Source organism: Nycticebus coucang, chromosome 12 (assembly GCF_027406575.1).
Source record: "Nycticebus coucang isolate mNycCou1 chromosome 12, mNycCou1.pri, whole genome shotgun sequence".
NCBI lineage: Eukaryota > Metazoa > Chordata > Mammalia > Primates > Lorisidae > Nycticebus > Nycticebus coucang.
Genome location: NC_069791.1, coordinates 86,795,779 through 86,818,118, shown reverse-complemented (window position 1 = coordinate 86,818,118; position 22,340 = coordinate 86,795,779). Strand labels below are relative to the sequence as shown.

At 40.4% G+C, this 22,340-nt stretch overlaps 1 protein-coding gene across 5 annotated transcripts in view; it reads right to left on the bottom strand.

The window, feature by feature from the left end:
* The window catches only part of ARHGAP17 (Rho GTPase activating protein 17), a 99,027-nt gene that overhangs the window by 40,377 nt on the left and 36,310 nt on the right, over positions 1-22,340 (bottom strand). For all 5 annotated transcript variants that reach the window (XR_008373238.1, XM_053555412.1, XM_053555415.1 and 2 more), the window contains exons 4-6: positions 4,462-4,535; positions 2,688-2,799; positions 2,359-2,435 (exon numbers count right to left, since the gene is read on the bottom strand). Coding sequence is in view for 4 of the 5 variants with exons in the window: in XM_053555412.1 (XP_053411387.1) it covers positions 2,359-2,435; positions 2,688-2,799; positions 4,462-4,535 (263 nt within the window). In the remaining variant the exon portion in view is untranslated. The remainder of the gene's footprint in view (positions 1-2,358; positions 2,436-2,687; positions 2,800-4,461; positions 4,536-22,340) is intronic.

Sequence of the window (22,340 nt, the reverse complement as noted above, 5' to 3'; positions counted from 1 at the left end):
AATTGGAGATGCTATATTGCAGAAAAAGCAACAACTTTGGAGTCTGATGTGCTTAACTTTGAAGTTCACCTCTATCTTACATAATTATGTAATCTAGCTACCACTTAACCTCTGTTCCTCAGTTGCCTCATCTATAAAACTAAGATAAACACAATCTGCACTGCAGAACTGTCATATGGAGCAAAGGAGAGAACAAAGATATATGCCATATGTATGTTCATTTAATATCCAGCAGATAGTGGGTTCTTACTTAATACTAATTATTATCACTTTCCTCCAGGGAAGAACAACAGGAATAAGCAAAGTAAAGAAGTATTCAACTGTTTCAGTTTCACAACACCTATTTTGAACACAACCATGAATACAAGATCAAGAATCAGTGCTGAAATCTTTAAGGGGACGTGTATACCCAAGATGTAAAATGCCTGGCAGATAAACATCTACAATATTGCTCTACTGACTCTGGTAAGGGAGCATTTATGGGCTTGTTTAATTAACAATTCTTCCTTCTCTTCTCTGAGCAAAAATATGTCTCAGGGTGGTCTGCATTCCCTGTCACCCAGGACTCTAATCAAACATGTGCACACAACCAGGAGACAATGGACTTTGCTATCAGAATCATAGTGCTGCCATTTATTATCTCAAAGCCAAGAAGGAAGTCATACAGGTAACATATGCAGGTCCCTTCCCTCAAAACAAGTCTCTCAAAAGCAGGGGATGTTATATTCATCTTCTGTCCCTGTTCCCTCCAACTCACATTGAGGAGCCCCTGCACTCAGTATCTTGCACAAAGTCAATGCATGCTAAGTACTCAATTGATATCTGTTCAGCAAGGTAGGTGGAAGAATCAAATGACCCAGCATCTAACAAATGTAGCATGACATCTGGCATGTGGCCAGTGTCCAGCGAGTGACACTTACTGTTATTTGATAACTGCACTATTAGAGTTTTCGCCAAGCGTGAATTCCTGGATGTACCTTTTTATCATCTCAACATTTTTTAAATCAAGACATGTCTTAATAATTGATTTGTACATTTAATGGTCTGATGTTTATTTCCTGAATAACCTGACATTAAATCAGTGGTGCATGTAATGTTCAATAGCACCTTAGAAACAGCCGTTTTCTAAGTCCATAATAAAAGTTTCTGATAGAAAACTCAACAAATGACAGATGTATCACTACACATTTGTCAAAGAGAAATAGTTGTTCTATTTCACAGGACTGCAATGAAGATTAAAAGAGCTCACAGGCTCAGTACCTATAGCACAGTGGTTATGGCGCTGGCCACATACACGGAGGCTGGCGGGTTCAAACCCAGCCCAGGCCTGCTAAACAATGACAACTGTAACCAAAAACTAGCCGGGTGCTATGGCGAGCACCTGTAGTCCCAGCTATTCCGGAGGCTGAGGCAAGAGAATCGCTTAAGCCCAAGAGTCTAAGGTTGCTGTGAGCTGTGACGCCACGACACTCCACCTAGGGTGACATAGTGAGACTCTTGTCTAAAAAAAAAAAAAAAAAGCTGACAAAGCAGGGGTCAGCCAAGCCATCTGTTTCTGTAAATAAAGTTTTATTAGAATATAGCCACGCTCAATCATTTATGTACTGTCCATGGCTGCTTTTATCTACAACAACAGAGCAACAAGGACCATCTGGGTTGTAAAGCGGAAAAGATTTACTGCCTGGGCCTTCATAGAAGAAGTTTGTGTCAACCCCTATGACGTAGCAGAAAGGACAGGGGCTTGTGGTGGCCACTGCCCTCTTCCTGTAAATCACTGACAAGCCATGCAAATCACTGATAAAAAACTCTCTGGAGGACAGCACTGAGGCAGCAGTACTGCCCAGAATCACTAAAGATTCCAGAGCTGACATCAACCCCCAAGTCAGCAGCCCTCTGGATTTGGTTACTTAGGTTTACATGAGTTCTTCCTTTGTGAGTGCAACACCTCTTGGCTGTAAAGGTTTCCTAAGTACACAGGGTTTGTGACATGACGAGGGCCTCAGGAGCTGTTAGGGTCACAGAGCTGTTTATTCCTACACTCTAGTATCCCAGGAGATATGCTCTTAGAACTGTCTGCCACCAGCCTCTGCTTCATTAAATACACCTACTTAGTTTTCCTTCACTGCTGGTTCACTGAAAACAGGAAGTTCTAAAACACCTTCACTGTCACGCTTGAGAGAAGGAAGCCTGTGGGAGGTGCTGGAGGCTATGGCCTGCTCTGTGTGTCAGGTGCATGAACTGGTGACAACTTCCAGTGGTCCACTCAGTGGTTTTCTCTCATCCATGATGAGAATGGTGATGGATGCTGGAGATGTTACATAATATTGCATCACTGTTTGTTTTACAGCTTTCCCTTACCTGGCTCTGACTGAATCCCAGTCTAACACCAATCTTGAGAGCTGTTTTCTCTGTTTCTGGATGTTGGGAATCTCCACCTAGAAGGAAGAACACACCAATTGTATACACTTCAGGGTTTCTAGCTTAACCTTTTCAGGTGCAATATTAATAACACTTACAAATGTTTTTCTCTTAGGCAAAGAAGTTCGTACCCTCAATTTATTCCTCTTAGTTACAAAAAGAAGTGTATGCTAAAACCAGTGACTGTTTTTAAAATGTTAGACACAAGCAAACCATTCACCATCCAGCCTGCATCATTCTAAGCTTTTCCATGTAGTGCAAGCACCCACCTCTGCTATACCATACAGAGGGTCCACAATCTCCTTCTCAACAAAGACTTCATGCTGAGAGAGCTCGAGAGCCAGTTGATTCTCAGCATCTCCACACGTCTCCAGCATTTTCCTTTAAAAACAAGATATCCCAACAACAAGCTCATTAAACCAGGTACAGGATTATCATGTTGATGTGGTTCTGCTTAATATGACGGGAGTGCATTAGGTGCTACCCAAAAGTGCCTTAAAAATATCGAGGCCATCACATAAAATGTGAATCCACAGATTCACACATTATGATGAAAATGACAGCCTCATGCATATACTTTGCACACAGGAGGTGAGATAGATATGTATGAATGGTGAGGTCACAACTTAAGAATTAGGGTTCTCAAGTCAGGTGAAAAGCAAGAGTTCTCGAAATACCTTGAAAATCTTTTAAATCAGACATGAAGTTCATTATATATTGTGTTATGTCTGTCAGTGAGTCTAACCTCGGCAGTGGTTCCTTCCTGCTGTGCAGATGAGGTAGCTGGCTAACACTTAAGGGCCACGTTACATGAACATCATGTTTCCTTTTCATCTTCCCGTGAACACACAGTCAATGCCATACAAAGTGCATATGCAGGTGATACAATACCACGGTCTCTGTCCCTCCTTAGTTTATTTCTATTTCTGCCCCATTAGCTCACTATAGGGTCTTTTAACACCAGAAATGTGTATGGCACTGGTGTGGGGGAAGCATAGTATCATAGTTAAGACCATGCTCTCTGGTGCCAAGCTGCCTGAGTTTGAATATAGACTTTTCCATTTCTCAGCTGCGTGGTCTCAGGCAATTTTCTTACCCCCTCCGTCAATTTCTTCATCTGTAAAATGGGAACACTGATGTTACTTACCTCCTAGATTGTTTGGGGGATTAAATGAGCTATCACTTGGAAAGCACTTAGAACACTGCCAGAACACGGCATCACTATGGTGTGATGACAACAGCAGCAGTGTAAGGATGTATAAACACGGAAACACATCCAGGCTTGAGGGATCAGAGATGCCAGCATGCAGGCAAGTCCCTCCCTCCTCCCAGGGTCAGTGCCCCCAACATGGGAGCACAGACAGGACAAAGGAAGGGCGAAGAATGGGAGGAAATCATTCTCCTTGAAAGGGTAGAGGGTGGATCACAGACCCTGAGAAATGAGCTAAAAAGTCTACAGTGCATGTCCAGCTGGGAAGCAAGGCCTATGATTACAGTTGAAGAGAGAAGGATTAAAGGACACTAGGCTTGCTAGAGAAGAATGTAAAAAAAGGATACACCTTCTCTCTTACAATGAAAGTTGTTTTATTATTAGATTTTTATATGGTTTAAATAATAAATGTCATTTATTAAAAATCCAAACAATTCAGAAAATATACTTGAGACAACTATCATGGACCTTTTGGGGACCATCCTTAAAGGAAGTGACTCTTAAGGACTGAAAGGGACTGGTCAGAGTTTATAAGTCTGAGTCAACACCTGAAACAGGGAAGAGTTCAGATTCTTTACATCTAAGCTTAGAAGAATAAATATTGACCCTACCAATTACTTTTGTTAGTTTCTGCCATCCAACTCTAACCCAACTCCTACTAAAAGAAAAATTCTCTAGCACCGCCCACAGATTTGACCCCTCTTTCTCCCACAGAATCAGGTAGATGAGCCATGCTGCCACGCTCACTGTACTCCTGGTCACAGGTGACTGCCATGTATACCACCCACCCTACCCACCTACATTAAGTCACAGGGCATGAGGCCAACTCTTACCCCAGGAGAGAGTCTTCCAGCTGAGTTGAGGCTTCTTGCATATTCTGAGCGAGAGCAGTTAAAGGGAGTTTTTTCTGGAAGGCAGAAGACAGTGTGTGGGTTTGCTTTTTTTCCCCATTATTATATGATACTCGTTCTCAGTGATCTGCTTTAGATCATCATTTTTTAATCCCTGCCTCTGCACAGGTAAGAGACAGCCTGTCTTGGTGCAGATTCTAGTCTCCTGGGCATTAGTTTTACGACTTAATTGTTTTGGTTTGGGCTTTTGTTGACAAAAGGAGATATTCAACATCAAGTACCTAGTGCCTGGTAAGCATTCATTAAACATTAGCTCTATTATTACTGTTATTATTATTATTATTAATCAAGTACATACTATGCTCCAGGCACTGGGGGCATAAGACATAGACCTTTCTCTCTAAATAACAAGTAAATGCAATAAAGTGCTCAATTTTAAAAGTTTTTGCTAGAATATCATTTTAAAACTAACTCTTAATTTAGCTGTAATTCTAAAATTTAGCTTTAGTTAAATATCCTATAACTAGGCACATATCTAAAAAATCTTCTGTAATGTTTTTAAGCATGAAGCCACTCATTTTCCTGTCAGAGATTTGTTTTTCAGTTGGCAATGACCACAGAATCACTTGATCTAATATTCTAATCATACAGTCAGGGAAGTTAAGTGGCCTGGCCAGGCACCCCAGGAAGGGACAGGACAGCCAAACCTCAGTGCTGATGACTTAAGCCCCAGTTCAGAGTCTTTTCACCACTGGTCAATGGCTTATGATAGACAATGAAGAGAAAAGACCTGGAAGTAACAAGTGGTTGGTTATAATACCATAATCTGCTAACAAAAAAATGCTTTCTTTTTTTTTTTTTTTTTTTGTGATTTTTGACCGGGGCTAGGTTTGAACCCGCCACCTCCGGCATATGGGACCGGCGCCCTACTCCTTGAACCACAGGCGCCGCCCTACAAAAAAATGCTTTCATTTTTGCAGTATCCCATGTAATTTTGCCTTCTCAGTACAAAGAGCATTCATGCCAAAAACACAGTGTCCACCCCTGGCATGGCATCTGACTTTTTTGCCTCTGAAGGACTCCATCTAATATACTCACATATGGAGTATTTCTGGAAGGCTCTGTAAGACAAACTGCTAATGGTGGTGGCTCTGGAGGGGGAACTGGGTGCATGGGGAATAGGGCTGGGGGACACTTCACTTTATATCCTTTTGTATATTTTGAATTTTGACCATGTTAATGTAGAACCTATTCGGAATGGTAAATTTAAATTAAAATAAACATAAAAATGATAATTAATTACCTATCTCCACTCCTCCCAAATTATTTTCAAATAAATAAATAATAGGCTCCATCTACCCACAAGGAGACCATTTCCATCTGCCACACTTCTGGATAAAGATATGAGAATAGAGGATAATTCATACCTTTTAGCTATGCTGCCTTTATAAAGGAAACTAAATGTAAGATAAATGCAATAATCAAGAGAAAGATATTTAGTACAATTCTGGAACCCTATGAGTCTATGGAAAAAAAAAAAAAACATAAAGAGAAAATCTATTTCCACAAGCATCATTCAAGATTCTAGTTCCCTATAGCCCTGCAGCTTCTCTGCTCTGACTCCAAAGCCACAACAATCCTGTTTCTTTTTTTTTTTTATTTTTTTTTATTTTTGGCCGGGGCTGGGCTTGAACCCGCCACCTCCGGCATATGGGACCAGCGCCCTACCCGTTGAGCCACAGGCGCCGCCCACAATCCTGTTTCTTGACGTACACACATAAGAAAATTCTACTTAACATATAAACCCATTGGGTGGCACCTGTGGCTCAAGGAGTAGGGTGCCGGTTCCATATGCCGGAGGTGGTGGGTTCAAACCCAGCCCCGGCCAAAAGAGAAAAAAAAAAAAAACATATAAACCCATTAATGAAAATGTTGTCTAACAATAATGAACTCCTCCACGGAGAGGGCTTCACGCTTCCTAGAGATGAACAGGAATTATTTCTTTCATCAGGGATCAATTTTAAAAGGTCTGAAAGTTTAATTAAAAAGAAATAATTCTCTTAAATCTAATAATCTAATCTAAGATCACCCACAGCCTAAGATCTGCCACGGCAATGGAGATTCAGGCTGAGAAGGCCATGCCCCATTTGTCTCCCATCCAATTCCTGCCTCTTCCATGCATGGGAGCTTCTGGTGGTGCCTCTGGGAGGCTCCTCCTGCGTCTTACAGAGCTCTACAGATTACTGTGATTTTCCCATATTATATGATCTCTTGTGGTCACTAGTCTTCTCTCATCATTGTCATGGTGACTCCTCTTCCCCAGTGCAAAGTGTAGACATCCCCAGAACCCTGATTTGATACTTTTGTGTGAGGTTAGAAAAGGAAAGCACAAGCGCTGTTTTAGAAATGAGGGCTGAGCCCTTTTGCTTGCTGCCTGGAACATTGCCACCACCTGCCACCATGTTCCCTGTTCCCTCCTTTACAGCTCAGGCACCACCTCCTCTAGGAAGCTTCATCTGGCTACCCTCTCCTTTGGTGCCCATTCTTGGTCTTTCATAACACCTCGCACATGTTTATATAACATGTTGTTTTATAACCATTCAATTGTATTTATCTTTCTAGCAGGCTATAAATACTTCTGCTTCATTCATTTTATATCTCTAGCACTTGTACACAGTAGGTGTTTGATCAAACAGTACAACCTCTGTAAGGTGACCATCCAAGGGACTATAAAAAACTGGCCAACCTGCAGAGGTTGTCAACATAAGGAACAAGGCCTGCTGTTCTGATACCTGTATGTGGTGCAAGTCCAGGATATAAAATTAGGTCAACTTAAGTAGGGAGGTAGTCAACTATGAAGGTTCTAGTGTATTTAATTTGTATTTTTAAGACAAACATTGTATATGTGACACTTGGGCTAAGTCTCAAAGAAAAAACAAGCCATAACTGTGTGAAGGACAGTGACATACTTGGAGACTGGTAGGTACTCTGTGGCTGGCATTCAGAGGAGAGGAAGCAGGAGACAATGAAGCTGATAAGGCAAAATGGGACCATATTATAAAGGGCTTAAGTCATAGAGCATGACCTAACCTAGCCAGAGGGAATCAAACAGTGTCATCAAAAGAGACACCACAAGAAGTAAGGATACTGCCTTGTGTGGAATTATTATGTGAGGTACTACGGAACATTTAGCATCTTGGTTCCCATCTTCTCTTTTATTATTATTATTAAATCATAGCTGTGTACATTAATGCGATCATGGGGTACCATACACTGGTTTTATAGACTGTTTGGTACATTTTCAACACACTGGTTAAAATAGCCTTACTGGGATTTTCTTATTGTGTTAAGACATTTATATTCTACATTTACTAAGTTTCACATGTACCCTTGTAAGATGCACTGCAGGTGTAATCCCACCAATCACCCTCCCTCTGCCCAACATTCCCCCTCCTTCTCCCCCTTCCGCCTATTCTTAAGTTATAACTGGGTTATAGCTTTCATGTGAAAGCCACAAATTCATTTCATAGTAGGGATGAGTACATTGGATACTTTTTCTTCCATTCTTGAGATACTTTACTAAGAAGAATATGTTCCAGCTCCATCCATGTAAACATGAAAGAGGTAAAGTCTCCATCTTTCTTTAAGGCTGCATAATATTCCATGGTGTACATATACCACAATTTATTACTCCATTCATGGATCGATGGGCACTTGGGCTTTTTCCATGACTTAGCAATTATGAATTGGGCTGCAATAAACATTCTGGTACAAATATCTTTGTTATAATGTCATTTTTGGTCTTCTGGGTATATACCTAGTAGAGGAATTATAAGATTGAATGGCAGATCTATTTTTAGAACTCTGTTCTTCAAACATCTTTCCAAAAGGAATGTATTAATTTGCATTCCCACCAGCAGTGTAGAAGTGTTCCCTTTTCTCCACATCCACGCCAACATCTCTGGTCTTGGGATTTTGTGATATGGGCTAATCTAACTGGAGTTAGATGATATCTCAAAGTAGTTTTGAGTTGCATTTCTCTGATGATTAAAGATGATGAGCATTTTTTCATATGTCTATAGGCCATGCGCCTGTCTTCTTCAGAGAAGTTTCTCTTCAAGTCCCTTGCCCAGCCTACGATGGGATCACTTGTTCTTTTCTTGCTTATACGTTTGAGTTCTGTGGATTCTGGTTATTAAACCTTTGTCGGAGACTTAACCTGCAAATATCTTCTCACATTCTGAGGGCTTTCTGCTTGCTTTACTTACTGTGCAGAAGCCTTTTAGTTTGATCAGGTCCCAGTAGTGTATATTTGAAGCTGCTTCAATTGCCCGGGGGGTCCTCCTCATAAAATACTCACCCAGACTGGTTTCTTCAAGGGTTTTCCCTGCACTCTCTTCTAGTATTTTTATAGTTTCATGTCTTAAGTTTAAATCTTTAATCCAGGGAGAGTCTATCTTAGTTAATGGTGAAAGGTGTGGGTCCAGTTTTAGTCTTCTACAGGTTGCCAGCCAGTTCACCCAGCACCATTTGTTAAATAGGGAATCTTTTCCCCACTGAATGTTTTTAATTGGCTTGTCAAAGATCACATAATGGTAAGCAGCTGGATTCATCTCTTCGTTCTGTATTCTGTTCTAGACATCTACTTCTCTGTTTTTTGTGCCAGTACCATGTTGTTTTGATCACTATCGATTTACAGTATAGTCTGAAGTCTGGTAGCGTGATTCCTCCTGCTTTGTTTTTATTTCTGAGTAATGTTTTGGCTATTCGAGGTTTTTTCTGATTTCATATAAAATGAAGTATTATTTTTTCGAGATCTTTAAAGTATGACAGTGGAGCTTTAACAGGGATTGCATTAAAATTGTATATCAAAAAAAAATTGTGTATCGCTTTGGGTAGTATGGACATTTTAACAATGCTGATTCTTCCCAGCCATGAGCATGGTATGTTTTTCCATTTGTTAAAATTTTCAGCTATTTCTTTTCTTAGAGTTTCATAGTTCTCTTTATAGAAATCTTTCACGTCCTTTGTTAGGTAAACTCCCAAATATTTCATCTTCTTTGGCACTACTGTGAATGGAATAGAGTTCTTAACTGTTTTTTCAGCTTGACTATTGTCGGTATATATAAAGGCTACCAATATGAATGTTGATTTTGTAACCTGAGATGCTGCTGTATTCCTTGATCACTTCTAAGAGTTTTGTAGTAGAAACCTGGTGTTTTCCAGATATACAATCATATCATCTGCAAAGAGTGAAAGTTTGATCTCTTCTGACTCTATATGGATACCCTTGATCGCCTTTTCTTCCCTAATTGCGATGGCTAAAACTTCTATTACAATGTTAAAGAGCAGTGGAGACAATGGGCAGCCTTGTCTGGTTCCTGATCTGAGTGGAAATGATTTCAATTTAACTCCATTCAATATGATATTGGCTGTGGGTTTGCTGTAGATGGCCTCTATCAGTTTAAGAAATGTCCCTTCTATACTAATTTTCTTAAGTGTTCTGATCATGAAGGGATGCTAGATATTAGCAAAAGCTTTTTCTGCATCAACTGAGAGAATCATATGGTCTTTGGTTTTTAATTTGTTTATGTGCTGAATTATACTTATAGATTTACATATACTGAACCAGCCTTGAGACCCTGGGATAAAACCAACTTGGTCATGATATATAATTTGTTTGATGTGTTGCTGGATTCTGTTAGGATCTTGTTGAATATTTTTGCATCTATATTCATTAGTGATATTGGTCTATAATTTTCTTTTCTTGCTGAGTCTTTTCCTGGTTTGGGGAACAGGGTGATGTTTGCTTCATAAAACGTGTTGGGTAGTCTTCCTTCTTTTTCTACATTTTGGAACAGTAATACAGGCACTAGTTCCTCTTTAAAGGTTTGGTAGAATTCTGACCTGAAGCCATCTGGTCTCAGGCTTTTCTTTTTAGGGAGATTTTGTATAGTTGATGCTATCTCAGAACTTGATATTGGCCTGTTCAACACATCCACGTGATTCTGGCTAAGTCTTAGAAGGTGACGTGCTTCCAAGTATTGGCCAATTTCCTTCAGATTTTCATTATTTCTAAGAATAAAGTTTCATGTAATATTCATTAAGGATTTTTTGAATTTCTGAGGAGTCTGTTGTTATTTCGTCTTTGTCGTTTCTGATTGATGAGATTAGAGATTTGACTCTTTTTTTCCTGGTTAGGTTAGCCAAAGGTTTATCTATTTTATTGACCTTTTCAAAAAACCAACTTTTTGATTTATTGATCTGTTGTATAATTCTTTTGTTTTCAATTTCAATTAATTCTGCTCTAATTTTGGTTATTTCTTTTCTTCTACTGGGTTTGGGGTTGGAATGTTTTTCCTTTTCCAGTTGCTTGAGATGTCCCATTAAGTTCTTAACTTCCTTTCTTTCTGTTCTCTTGAGGAAGGCTTGCAGTGCTATAAATTTCCCTCTGAGGACTGCCTTTGCGGTATCCCAGAGGTTCTGATGTCTTCATTGTCATTTTGTTCCAAAAATTTGGTGATTTCCTTCTTAATCTCATCTCTGACCCAGCTATCATTCAGCATAAGGTTATTTAACTTCCATGTTTTTGTATGAGTATGCATATTCCTGTTGTTACTGAGTTCAACTTTTATTCCATGGTGGTCCGAGAAGATGTAAGGAATAATTTTTATTCCTTTAAATTAACTGAGGTTAGACTTGTGACTTAAGATGTGATCGATTTTGGAGTATGTTCTGTGGGCTGATGACAAGTATGTGTATTCAGTTTTTTGGGAATGAAATGTTCTGCAGATGTCTGCTAAATTCAAATGTTGGATGGTTAGGTTTAAATCTTAAATTTCTTTACTCAGCTTCTTATTGGAGGATCTATCCAACACTGCCAAAGGAGTGTTGAAATCTCTGACTATTATGGAGCTGGAGGAAATCAAGTTGCTCACGTCTGTTAGAGTTTCTCTTATAAATTGAGTACATTCTGGTTGCGTGCAAAAATATTAATAATTGAAATCTCATATTGAATATTACCCTTAACAAATATGTAGTGACCATTCTTATCCTTCCTAACTTTTGTTGCTTTAAAGCCTATTATGTCTGCAAATAGAATTGCAACATCTGCTTTTTTCTGATTACCATTTGCCTGAAATATGGACGACCATCCTTTCACCCTGAGTCTATATTTATCTTTTAAGGTAAGAAGTAACTCTTGAATGCAGCAAATATCTGGCTTGAGTTTTGTATCCAGTCAGCTAACTTGTGACCCTTTAGAGGACAGTTTAAGCTGTTCCCATTAATGCAGAATATTGATAAGTCTGGTAAAATTTGGGGTATTGAGTTTTTGGCAAGTCCAGTGTACATTTTTAATCCTTTTGCCACTGTGGAAGTTGGAGTTTGATCAAAAGTTGCTGAGTGAGTTTACATTTATTTATTTATTTATTTATTGTTGGGGATTCATTGAGGGTACAATAAGCCAGGTTACACTGATTACAATTGTTAAAGTCCCTCTTGCAATCATGTCTTGCCCCCATAAAGTGTGACACACACCAAGGCCCCACCCCCCTCCCTCCGTCCCTCTTTCTGTTTCCCACCCCATAACCTTAATTGTCATTAATAGTCCTCATATCAAAATTGAGTACATAGGATTCATGCTTCTCCATTCTTGTGATGCTTTACTAAGAATAATGTCTTCCACTTCCATCCAGGATGAGTGAGTTTACTTTTGTGGTAGAGGACTGGGCTGGTCATTATATGGAGGATAGGTCTGAGAACATACTGAAGAGCTGGTTTAGTTATGGCAAATTTCTTCAACATATGAGTGTCATTAAAGTATTTAATTTCTCCATCATAAATGAAACTCACTTTAGCTGGATACAGGATGCGGGGTTGAAAGTTATTTTGCTTTAGGAGATTAAAAGTCTATGACCACCGTCTTCTGGCTTGAAAAGTTTCAGCAGAGAGATCTGCAGTCATTCTAATATTCTTCCCTTTGTAGGTAATGGATTTCTTATGTCTGGCTGCTTTCAGAATTTTCTCCTTCATATTAACTTTAGTGAAGTTAATCATGATATGCCTGGGGGATGTATTATTCAGATTGATTCAAGCTGGGGTTCTGAAACTGTCTGCTATCAGAATTTCAGAATCTCTTGGCATGTCTGGAAAATTCTCTTTTCTAATTTCATGGAGAAGGGCCTCTGTGCCTTGAGAGGCCACTTCATCACTTTCAGGGATTCCAATGAAGTGGGTATTAGCCATCTTCAAATTACCCCAGAGTTCTCTGAATGATCCGTTTTTGCTCTCCATTTCTCTTCCTCCTTGATTGTTTGGGAGCGTTCAAAGGGTTTGTCTTCAATTTCAGAAATCCTTTCTTCTGCTTGCTACACTCTGTTACTGAGGGATTCTACTGTATTTTTCAGATCTTTGAGGGCTGCAAATTCTTGCTTCAGTGCGTCAAAATCTTTTGTGGTTTTGTCTTTAAATTCGTTAAATTCTTGAGACAACTTTTGAATTTCCCCTTGAATTTCTAATTCCAACTTTTGAATTGCTCCTCGAATTTCTAATTCCAAATATTCCTCCATTTTATTAATCTTGTTTGCAATCCAAATTCTGAATTTCTGACATCTCGGCCAGCTGTTTATGAATGGGATCTTCAGTTACATGTGCCATATCTTTCCTTGGTGGGGGAGAGGGGTTTGATCTATTCTGGTTATTCATGTTACCAGAGTTTTTCCGCTGATTCTGCCCCATGATTATTTTATATCATTTGATTTTTCCCCTGGAGCTCTGATGAGGACTCGTACAGTGCTATGGCCTGAGAAACTGGGGACCTGTTTGGTGTGGTGGGCTAAGTGGTTCTGTCTTATTTTCAGTGGGTTTCTGTCCGACCCTAGTGAAACAGTTACTCTGGGTTGAAGTCTCAGCTGTGGAGAAATAGCAGTAATTAAGTCACTCTACCCCTCACAGGCAACAACTGGAAAAGGAAAGTCAAACCTTCCTACAACCACCCACCCAGAGCACCACAGAATAGTCCTCGGGTGATTGGCTCAGTTCAAAAGGTCCAAATCAATTGTCTCAGTGAGCACCTATCTCAGGTGGGAGAGTTTAAAAGGTCTCTGGCAACTGGATCGCGGGGGTCTGGTGACAACTCAGATATGACTTGCTCCGGGAATAGATTAGTCTGGGAAGGTTGATGCCTCCTTCCCCACCTTGCACCTCTGTCACACCCAGTCACTGATAGCCCCACAGGGCTGTGACCCAGTTGCCTCTAGTGAACAGATACTCCAGGGGTTTGCACCTGTCTGAATCACAAGGAAATCTGTATCTGCTCAGCCAGGCCACTGCTGTCTGGCTCTATCCAGCAGGGGGAGGTGAGGCCTGACAACCTCGGGCGCTTGATGGAGGCTAGGGGGTGTTCACTGAGTTCCAGCCCCGCCTTGATTGATGTTACTGACAGAACAGAACAGAACAACTTTGCGGGAATTTGTTTCTGTCCCTGCTAAATTCCCATGCAGAAGAGTAGCTGTTTTGAGTTCCCAGAGCCTGTGCCTCAGGCCATCTTTGCTGTTGCAGGTTTGTATTCAGTTAGCTGTCAGTTCTAGCCTCCTACCTTCCTTTGTCTATGTGATGACGATCCCCTGAGGGCCGGGTGCATCTTAGGCTCAGTAAAGCAGTCCTCTGGGTCAGCCCCGCCCTGGGAATTTCCTGGCTCTGCGCATGCGTTTCTAGTCCCTGCGCTCCACCCAGGCTGGTACCGCCTCAGGCAAACCCTTTACTCACGGGGACTGTGTTTCCATCCCAGATCTGTTCCGTGGTGGTTGCCACCTGAGAAGATGCCCGGCCTCCTCTGGTTGCCCAGGGAGACAGGGGATGTGGCTTTGGTTGCCCAGGGAGACAGGGGGTGTGGCTCATCCGAGAGTGAGCCCTATTGTTGCCAAAAATGGCTGCTGCTCTGGTCCTCGGGGCACCACCGCTCCAGTGTGGTTCCCTCTCAGCTGACTGTTTTCTCCTCACTCCTGTGCCACAGAATCAACACTGACCAGCTGCAGTCTATGCCCTGTCCACACCACTCAAGAAATCACCCAAGAATCTGGACTCCTGGGGGACAGGCCTCCAGACCTCAGAGTGAGAGTGGAGGAGAGTGCTGGGAGCTCAGAATTGCAGGTAGAGAATATATACAGTTGTATACAGTTTTATGTCTGGCAGTAGAATGCTGTGGCACTCTAGTAGGGGAGGTAGGTCCAGTTTTTAGAGGGTCTCTCCCGTGGAGTGTAGTGGGAGGACCTTTGGACTCTCCTCGTTTGTTTGTGGGGCACTCCGAGCTGTTCTCATGGGGCAGGGGACTACCGTCCGCTTGGTGATGGATTTTGTACCTTTTGTTTGTATCCTTGGGGACGCGGCTCACCTTAGCGGGGTTGATGTGCGTTCCTCAACCTTCTCTCTTGGTGCAGCTCCAATCCACCAGATTACTTGCTAAATTTCTGTCCTTTAACTCTCCTTCTGGACGGGAGCCTCTGTGGAAAGCTGGCTTCAGTCAGCCATCTTGTCTCCGCCCCCTTGCTTCCCATCTTCTAAATGGCAGTAGTGTCCTCCAGTCCTTATGATAACCAGAACGGTCTTTTTTTTTTTTTTTTAGTATTTATTATTTATATATTTTTAACTTTTCTTATTGTTTGGGATTCCTTGAGGTACAAAGAATTAGGTTACCCTGACTGCATTTGTTAGACAAAGTCCCTCTTACAATTGTGTACCGCCCCCAAGAGGTGTGCCATACACTGTGACCCCCCATCCCTCTGCCCGTTCCCTATGCCCACTTGCTCGCCTTCTTGTATTAGTTCATTTACTGCCTTCATATTAGAATTGAGTACATTGGATTCTTGCTTTTCCATTCTTGTGATGTTTTACTAAGAAGAATGTGTTCCACCTCCATCCAAGTTAGTAAAAGAGTTTTAAGTCTCTTTCTTTTTCAGTGGCTGAATAGTATTCCATGGTATACATATACCACAGCTTGTTAATCCATTCCTGGGTTGGTGGGCATTTAGGCTGTTCCCATATTTTGGTGATTGTAAATTGAGCTGCAATAAACAGTCTAGTGCAAATGTCCTTATGATAAAAGGCTTTTTTTTCATTCTGGGTAGACGCCTAGTAATGGAATTGCAGGATCAAATGAGAGGTCTAATTTGAGTTGAGGATTCTCCATACTTCCTTCCAAAAAGGTTGTATTAGTTTGTATTAGTCCCACCAGCAGTATAAAAGTATTCCCTTCTCTCCACATCCATGACAGCATCTACAGCTTTGAGACTTTGTGATGAGGGCAATTCTCCCCAGGTTTAGATGGTATCTTAGGGTAGTTTTGATTTCCATTTCTCTGATCATTAGGGACAATGAGCATTTCTTCGTATGTTTGTTAGCCATTTGTCTGTCTTCCTTAGAAAAGGTTCTATTCATCTCTCTTGCCCAGTGATATATGGGATTGTTGGGTCTATTTTGTTGACTAATTTGAGTCTCTATGGTTCCTAGTTATCAAGCTTTTGTCCAACTCATAATATGCAAGTATCTTTTCCCTTTCTGAAGGTTGTGTGTTTGCTTTGGTTGTTGTTTCCTGAGCTGTACAGAAGCTTTTCAGTTTAATTAAGCCCCATTTATTTTTGTTGTTGTTGCAATTGCCACAAAAGACTTCTTCATAAAATCTTTCCCCAGACCGGTATCTTCGAGTGTTTTCCCCACTCTTTCTTCAAGGATTTTTATTGTTTCATGCCTTAGGTTTAAATCTTTTATCCATCTTGAATCTATTTTTGTAAGTAGTGATAGGTGCAGGTCCAGTTTCAGTCTTTTGAATATAGTTATCCAGTTCTCCCAGCACCATTTATTAAATAGGGATGTTCTTGTTTGGTTTATCAAAGATCAGATGGCTGTAACACGTTAGTTTCATCTCATGGTTTTCTATTTGGTTCCAAAGGTCAATGTCTCTATTTTTGTGCCAATTCCATGCTGTTTTGATCACTATGGCTTTGTAGTATAGCCAAAAAAGTCTGGTAGGGTGATACCCTCGGGCTTTGTTTTTATTACTAAAAATTGCCTTTGCTATACGGGGTTTCTTCTAGTTCCATATAGAACGAAGAATTATTTTTTCCAAATACTGAAAGTATGATGATAGTATTTTAACGAGGATTACATTGAATTGGTAGATTGCCCCAGTATTATAGACATTTTCACAATGTTGGTTCTTCCTAGACATGAGCATGGTACATTCTTCCATTTGTTAGTATCTTCTGCTTATTCTTTTCTTAGGGTTTCATAATTTTCTTTCTGGAGGTCCTTCACCTTTTTTGGTAAGTATATTCCTAGGTATTTCATTTTGTTTTGAAGCTACTGTGAAGGGAACTGTAACCTTCATTAGTTTCTCATCTTGGCTATTATTGGCATATACAAAGGCTGCTGATTTGTGGACACTGATTTTTTTTTTTTTTTTTTTTTTTGCAGTTTTTGGCCGGGGCTGTGTTTGAACCCGCCACCTCTGGCATATGGGGCTGGCGCCCTACTCCATTGAGCCACAGACACTGCCCTGGACACTGATTTTATATCCTGAGACATAGCTGTATTTTTTTTTTATCACTTCCAGGAGTCTTGTGGTTGAATCTTCAGTCTTTGGGGTTCTCTAAATATAAGATCATATCATCAGCTGATTGAGAGTGTGTCTTCTTCTGTACCCATTCGAATGCCCTTTATTTTCTTCTTTTGCCTAAAGTTCTTGGCTAGAACTTCCGGCATTATGTTAAAAAGTAGTGGGGCTAGAGGACAATCTTGTCTGGTTCCAGTCCTAAGTAGAAAAGCTTTCAGTTTTACTCCATTCAGTATAATATTAGCTGTGGGTTTGTCATAGATGGCTTTGATCAGATTAAGAAATGTGCTGGGCGGCGCCTGTGGCTCAGTGGGTAGGGCACCAGCCCTATATATCAAGGGTGGTGGGTTCGAACTTGCCCTGGCCAGCTAAAACAGTAATGAGAATTGCAACAAAAACTAGCCAGGCATTGTGGCAAGCACCTGTAGTGTCAGCTACTTGGGAGGCTGAGGCAAAAGAATCATTTAAGCCCAAGAGTTGGAGGTTGCTGTGAGCTGTGACGCCATGGCACTCTACTGAGAGAGGAAAAAAAAGAAAAAAAAGAAATGTGCCATCTATGCCTAAATTCTTAAAGTGTTCTAATTAGAAAAGGATGCTAAATTTTATCAAATGCTTTTTCTCCATCCATTGAAAGGATCATATGGTTTTTATTTTTGCTTTTGTTGATATGATGAATTATGTTTATGGACTTGCGTATGTGAAAACAGCCTTGCATCCCTGGGATAAATCCTACTTGATTGTGATGAATAATTTTTTTTAATGTATAGCTGTAATCTATTGCCTAGGATTTTATTGAGAATCTTTACATCTATATTCATTAATGAAATTTGTCTGAAATTCTCCTTTTTTAGTTGCATCTTTTCCTGGTTTTGGCATCAGGATGATGTTTGCTTCATAGAACATGTTGGGGAAGATTTCTTCCTTCTCAATTTTTTGGAATAATTTCTCAGTATGGGAATAACCTCTTCTTTGAATGTTTGATAGCATTCTGATGTCAAGCCATTTGGACTGGGGCTTTTTTTTTGTTGGGAGACTTTTTATAGTTTCTTTGATCTCAGTTCTTGAAATTTGTCTGCTCAAGAGCTCTATTTCTTCTTAAGTCTAGGGAGAGAGTGCGAATCTAAGTATTGATCCATTTCTTCCACATTGTCCAATTTCTGGGCATAAAGTTTTTTGTAGTCCTCAGAGATGATTTCTTACATCTCTGTGGCATCTGTTGTTATTTCCCCTTTATCATTTCTGAGGAAGATTATTAGAGATTTTACTTTTCTGTTTCTAGTTAATCTGGCCAAAGATTATAGATTTTATTTATTTTTTTGAAAAACCAATTTTTTGTTTCTGATTTAAATTTGGTTATTTCTTTTCTTCTGCTGGGTTTGGGATTAGATTGTTCTTCTTTTTCAATTCCATAAGATGGTTTATGACTTTGTTGATGTTTTTCTCTCTTTTTGATGAGCTCTCTTTGTTTTTTGAGTGTAGGCATCTAATGCAATAAGTTTCTCTCTTAAGACTGCTTTTGCTATATCCTACAGGTTTTGGTAATGTGTGTCTTCATTATTATTATGTTTGAGGAATTTAACAATTTCTTCTTTTATCTCTTCCTGAACCCAACTATTATTCAGCATAAGGTTATTTAATTTCCAAGTCTTTGTGTGGGGATGAACATTTTTGTAGAAGTTCTACCTTTATTACCTTGTAATCTGAGAAGACACAAGGTGTAATTTCTATTCTTTTAATTTTGCTGAGGTTTGATTTGTATCCTAGGATGTGGTCTATTTTAGAGTACGTATCATGGGCTGATGAGAAAAATGTATATTCCTTAGCTTTGGGATGGTATGTTCTGTATATATCTATTAATTCCATTTGTTCTAGGGTCACATTTAAGTCCTTTTTATCTGTTTAGTTTCTGTTTAGAGAATCTGTCCAGTTATGTCAGAGGGGTGTTAAGGTCCCCAACTATTATGGTGTTATGAGATACCATATTGCTCAGACCCATCAAGGTCTGTTTCATAAATCTGGGAGCATTTAAGTTGAGTGCATAAATAATTAAAATTGAAATGTCTTTTTGTTGTACTGTTTCTTTATCCGGTATAAAGTGTCCGTCTTTGTTTCTCTTCGGTGTAGTTGCTTTAATTCCACTTGTATCTGAAAATAAGACTGCAACCCCTCTTTACTTCTGATTTCCATTTGCTTGAAATATTGTTTTCCATCCCTTAACTCTGAATCTTGATTTGTCCTTCAACGCGAGTTGTGTCTCCTGGAGATAGCATATGGATGGCTTGTGCTTTTTTATCCCTTCAGCCAGCCTGTGCCTCTTCAGTGGTGAATTCAGTCCATTAACATTTATTGAGAGAACTGATAAGTATAGTGGAGGTCTCTTATCTTATTTTGTGTAAGTCTGTTGTGTAGTTTTATCCTTTGCGTCACTGTAGAAGCTGAGTTTTGACCTTTAGCTTCTGGGTGTTTACTTTGCTTGTGGTCAGTGTTGAGAAGCTCCAAGTATTTCCTGGAGAGCTGATCTTATTGTGGTGAATTTCTTCAGTGCTTGTGTATCTGCAAAAGATTTGATTTCTCCATTAATTCTGAAGCTTAGTGTAACAGGATACAGAATTCTGGGCTGCAAATTGTTTTGTTTAAGAATGTTGAAGGTGGATGACTATGCTCTTCTGGCTTGGAAAGTTTCAGTTGAAAAGTCTGCGCTCATTCTAATGACTCTGCCTCTGTACGTCAGTTGGTGCTTACTCCTGGCTGCTTGCAGAATTTTTTCTTTTATCTTAACTTTGGACAGGTTCATTACAATGTGTTTTGGAGAGGCTCTGTTTGAGTTGAGATGACCCAGGGTTCGATATCCATCTGAAAGGAGTGTGTTGGGGTCTTTAGTAAAACTTGTGAAGTTTTCATTTATGATAGTCTCCAGTAGTGTTTCCATTCCTTTGGGACAATCTTCTTTCCCTTCAGGAATCCCTATTATTCATATATTAGAATGCTTCATGGAGCCTCGCAGTGCTCTAAACTCCTGTTCTGCTTTCTCTCCCTTCTTTTCTGCCTCTTTAACTACCTAGGTTAACTCAAAAACTTTATCCTCTAGTTCTGAGCGTCTTTCTTTTCCATGGTCTAACTTATTTTTGATACTTTCTACCCGAACTTTACATTCCCTAATTGGTTCCTTCATTTCCTTAAGCTCTACCATATCCTTTCTATATTCTACATATTTCTCATCTGACTTTTGGTGTTGTCTTTTCATTTTCCATTCCTTTTGTCTTTATTATCTCATTTTATTTTTATTTATTTATTTATTTTTGAGACAGTGTCTCACTATGTTGCCCTTGGTAGAGTGCCATAGCATCACAGCTCACGGCAATCTCTAACTCTTGGGCTTATTCTCTTCCCTCAGCCTCTCAAGTAGTTGGGGCTACAGGCGTCCACCACAATGCCTGGCTATTTTTTGGTTATAGTTGTCACTGTTGTTTGGCAGGCCCAGGCTGGGTACGAATCTGCCAGGTCCAGTGTATGTGGGCTGGCGCCCTAGCTGCTGACCTACAGGGCTGAGTCCATATTTTATTTATTTGTTTTTTATTTTTTATTTTGAGACGGAGTCTCAAGCTGTCACACTTTGGGTAAAGTGCCATCGCATTACAGCTTACAACAACCTCAAACTCTTGGATGTAAGTGATTCTCTTGCCTCACCCTTCTAAGTGGCTGGGACTACAGGTGCTTGCCACAATACCCGGCTATTTTTTTTGTTGCAGTTGTCATTGTTCTAGCTGGTGCAGGCCAGGTTCAAACCCGCCACCCTTGGTGCATATGACCATTGCAGTAACCACTGTGCTACAGGCGCTGAGTTTCTTATCCATATTTTAAATTTCCTTTCTGTCAAAACCATTAACTCTTTATTGGTGGAGTCTTCTGCAGTAGCTGCCTGATGGTCCCTTGGGGAGGTTCTCTGCTTTAGTTTTTCATGCCTGAATTTTTTGTTGGTCTACTCATGTGTTCTTTCTTCTTGTTCACCTCCTTGCCCTCGTTTTTCCTTCTTACTGCCTCCTTTGTTTGAAACAGAAGTCCTTGCTCTTAATAGTATGTTGCAATATGTCACCCAGACACCAGGTGGTGCTGTGGTTTTTTAGAAGACAGCATAGCCAGCAATCTCTATGGTGTTTATTCCAAACTTAGTTGCCTTCAGTTATCACCTGATTGTTTCCTCAGCATTCAGACCCTGCAGGGTTGGCATCTTAAAGCTAGTAAGAATCCTTCAGGGGCAGGTCTCACAGTACCTCCTGACTCTAGATAACGTGGGGTGCAGGAATCCCTAAGCCTGTCCCAAGAGTGGAATTTTGATCCTGGCACGCAGAATTAAGACAGTCGTGCTTTAGGCCCCTGCTAAGACCTGCTTAGGACCTTCCCACAATGGCAGCCCCCTGGCTGCCTCACCAGCCACCAAACCTATAGCAAATCCATTCCAACCAGCATTCAAATTTGGTTGCTGTGTACTGTTCGAGTCCACCCACTCTCCCAAGCTTTCCACTCAACACGCAGCTTCCCCCAACAACTAAAAACTCTGGAAAGGCTTCCTCCCTCCCCAAACCTCTGTGGGGGGTGGAGAGCAGCGGATCCCAGCCAGTCATAACCACTTGCCTAAGTCATTAGATTTCCAGTGCTCTGGATCATACACTGTGTCCAGCTCACCACCTCCTCACTGTGCCCCCTCAGCTATGACTCTGGGTAAGGTCCCAGTGCCAGGTATAGTTAGGTCCTCTCTTTTCCCCAGTTGTTCTAGGAAAGCTCAGTTGAATAATCCTTCCGGTCCACCATCTTGCTCTATCCCTTCCATAAGTGTCTTTACACATTTTCAAATATCCCCAAAGGTGTAATTCTGGTTCTTGTTAGGAACTACTAAGATTTTTTTTTTTTTTAGACAGGAGGATAACAGAATTCATTTGTATTTCAGGAAATTGCCTCTGGTGATCAAGTTGAAGACATCAGAAAGAAGGCAAATTAAGAGACAGGAAATGTATGTAGCTCAGGAGGTGATTACAATCGCCTAAGCAGAGGCAATCAGATCTTGCATTAAGGCCAAGGTAGTGGAGATGAAGTAGAGGTGAGGAATTTAAAAGATTCACAGAGAGAAATTACAGGGCTTGCTAATCAGGCATCTATGGGAAGGAAGATGGTAAAATAAAATGTAAAATAACTTTCCAGCTTGCATAATAGGGTAGATGGAATTCAAAAGAGTCAAGGCAAAAGGAGGAACTGG